The sequence below is a fragment of the Austrofundulus limnaeus genome, unplaced genomic scaffold (assembly GCF_001266775.1).
Source record: "Austrofundulus limnaeus strain Quisiro unplaced genomic scaffold, Austrofundulus_limnaeus-1.0 Scaffold302, whole genome shotgun sequence".
In the NCBI taxonomy this organism is placed as follows: domain Eukaryota; kingdom Metazoa; phylum Chordata; class Actinopteri; order Cyprinodontiformes; family Rivulidae; genus Austrofundulus; species Austrofundulus limnaeus.
The window spans coordinates 227,944-229,547 of NW_013952704.1; the positions used below are offsets into that span (position 1 = coordinate 227,944).

The following is a 1,604-nucleotide window of genomic DNA, read 5'->3' on the forward strand; positions in this document are numbered from 1 at the left end:
TTGAGGTCTACCTATGATGTCAATTACAAGCCTCTCTCATCTTTTTAAGTGGGAGAACTTGCACAATTGGTGACTGACTAAATACTTATTTTCCCCACTGTATAATGAGCTAAAATGTGACATAATAGTTAATGAAAGTCATCCCTAACATAAGCTCCTGGTGTTAAATTTCACACTAGCATGACCCCTAATTCACACTACATGCGTCTCCGCTCCGCAGCAAATACACAACCATTCTAATCAATGAGAGTATTTACTCTGGCTCCGCACAGTGGCGCAGGGAGGCGGTGAGTGGACGGCGATCTGCCAAAATTAGAATGATCCTATTTTTGCTGGAAGCCTGAGCTACTCCGGAGTCAATCTACAGAGATTACATCRCACCAACAGGAAAATGAACAAGCACAACATCCATATTTTCAGAATAAGACACCAAAGAATTCTGTCGAAATCCCAGCTATATTAATAAATGTATGGATATATTTCTACACAAATGCTGTCAGAATGTATTGTTCTGTTTGGGAAGCAGATGACAACATGTAGCATGAAGCATATGTGCACACACACGATACACATGGATTTTATTTTGAAATCAGAAGTTTCAAATAGATGCTGTATAAATTGGGGTGCAAACGAACAGCTGCAAATTGTGCACTGCAGTGCAGCGGAGTCGCATGTTGTGTAAATCCATGGTGACATCTTTTTCAGGGTTTGACCAAAACAGCTGCAACTGTTAAATTTTGTCCTCTTAAATAAAAACTCTGTCATGAAAGGTGGTAAATGATATGCATTTATTCAAGGGTCTTTAACAAAAAAAAAAGTAACTAAAAATGAACTTTTGTTTATCTTTCAGTCTACAGACACAGATGAATCTCCAGCTTTGCTTTATCAACAATAGTGAAAGTGAGGGTGAAGAAGAAGATGGGGAAGAAAAGAAAGGGGGCGCATGCAACAAGAAGAGCAACACTTCATCGGTAATGTCCCAACTGCTCTTTAGATTCTGATGTAAGAACTGACCTATGGCAGAGTTAAAGTTTTACTGGCAATCTGTTTTCCTGACAGAAAGGGACTTCTCACCTACAGAACAACCCCCATCATCAGGTCAAGTCTGAGAAACCAAAGTCAAGAGGCTTCAGGAGCGCTTTGAGGAACCTCCGAGACCGACTGAGCACAGACCACAAAACTCCGGTGAGACCTTACATCTAGTCATGACCAAAAATTATTGAGATATTTTGGAACTTCATTGGGAATTTATCACCCATGATCCATTATCTTCTGCTTTTTCCAAAGTTGTGTCACAGGGGAAGCAGCTTTAGCAGGGAGGCCAAGACATGTCTTTCCATAGCCATCTCTTCCAGCTCTTCTGGAAGGATTCCAAGGCATTGTCTTTCCAATTTCTCTGTGGTCTCCTCCCAGTTTGACATGTGTGTTTGAGGCGTCCAAAGGGTATACCTACCAGATGCCCGAGCCATCTCAGCTGGCTCCTTTTGATGTAGAGGAGCAGCAGCTCCCAAATAATTGAACTTCTCACATTGGGCCTCATGCAAGAACATGTTCGTATTCTTATCCTAAATTTATCTTACTTTTGTTCGTACAAAGGGTTCGTA

The 1,604-nt window shown here is 41.2% G+C and overlaps 1 protein-coding gene across 3 annotated transcripts in view; it reads left to right on the forward strand.

Moving 5' to 3' along the window:
• Positions 1 to 1,604, forward strand: part of si:dkey-6n21.12 (schwannomin-interacting protein 1) — a 17,813-nt gene that overhangs the window by 7,485 nt on the left and 8,724 nt on the right. For 2 of the 3 annotated variants that reach the window (XM_014021720.1, XM_014021721.1), the window contains exons 4-5: positions 851 to 971; positions 1,060 to 1,185. In XM_014021720.1, coding sequence (XP_013877174.1) covers positions 851 to 971; positions 1,060 to 1,185 — 247 coding nt within the window. The remainder of the gene's footprint in view (positions 1 to 850; positions 972 to 1,059; positions 1,186 to 1,604) is intronic. The other variant, XM_014021722.1, reaches the window with a different exon arrangement.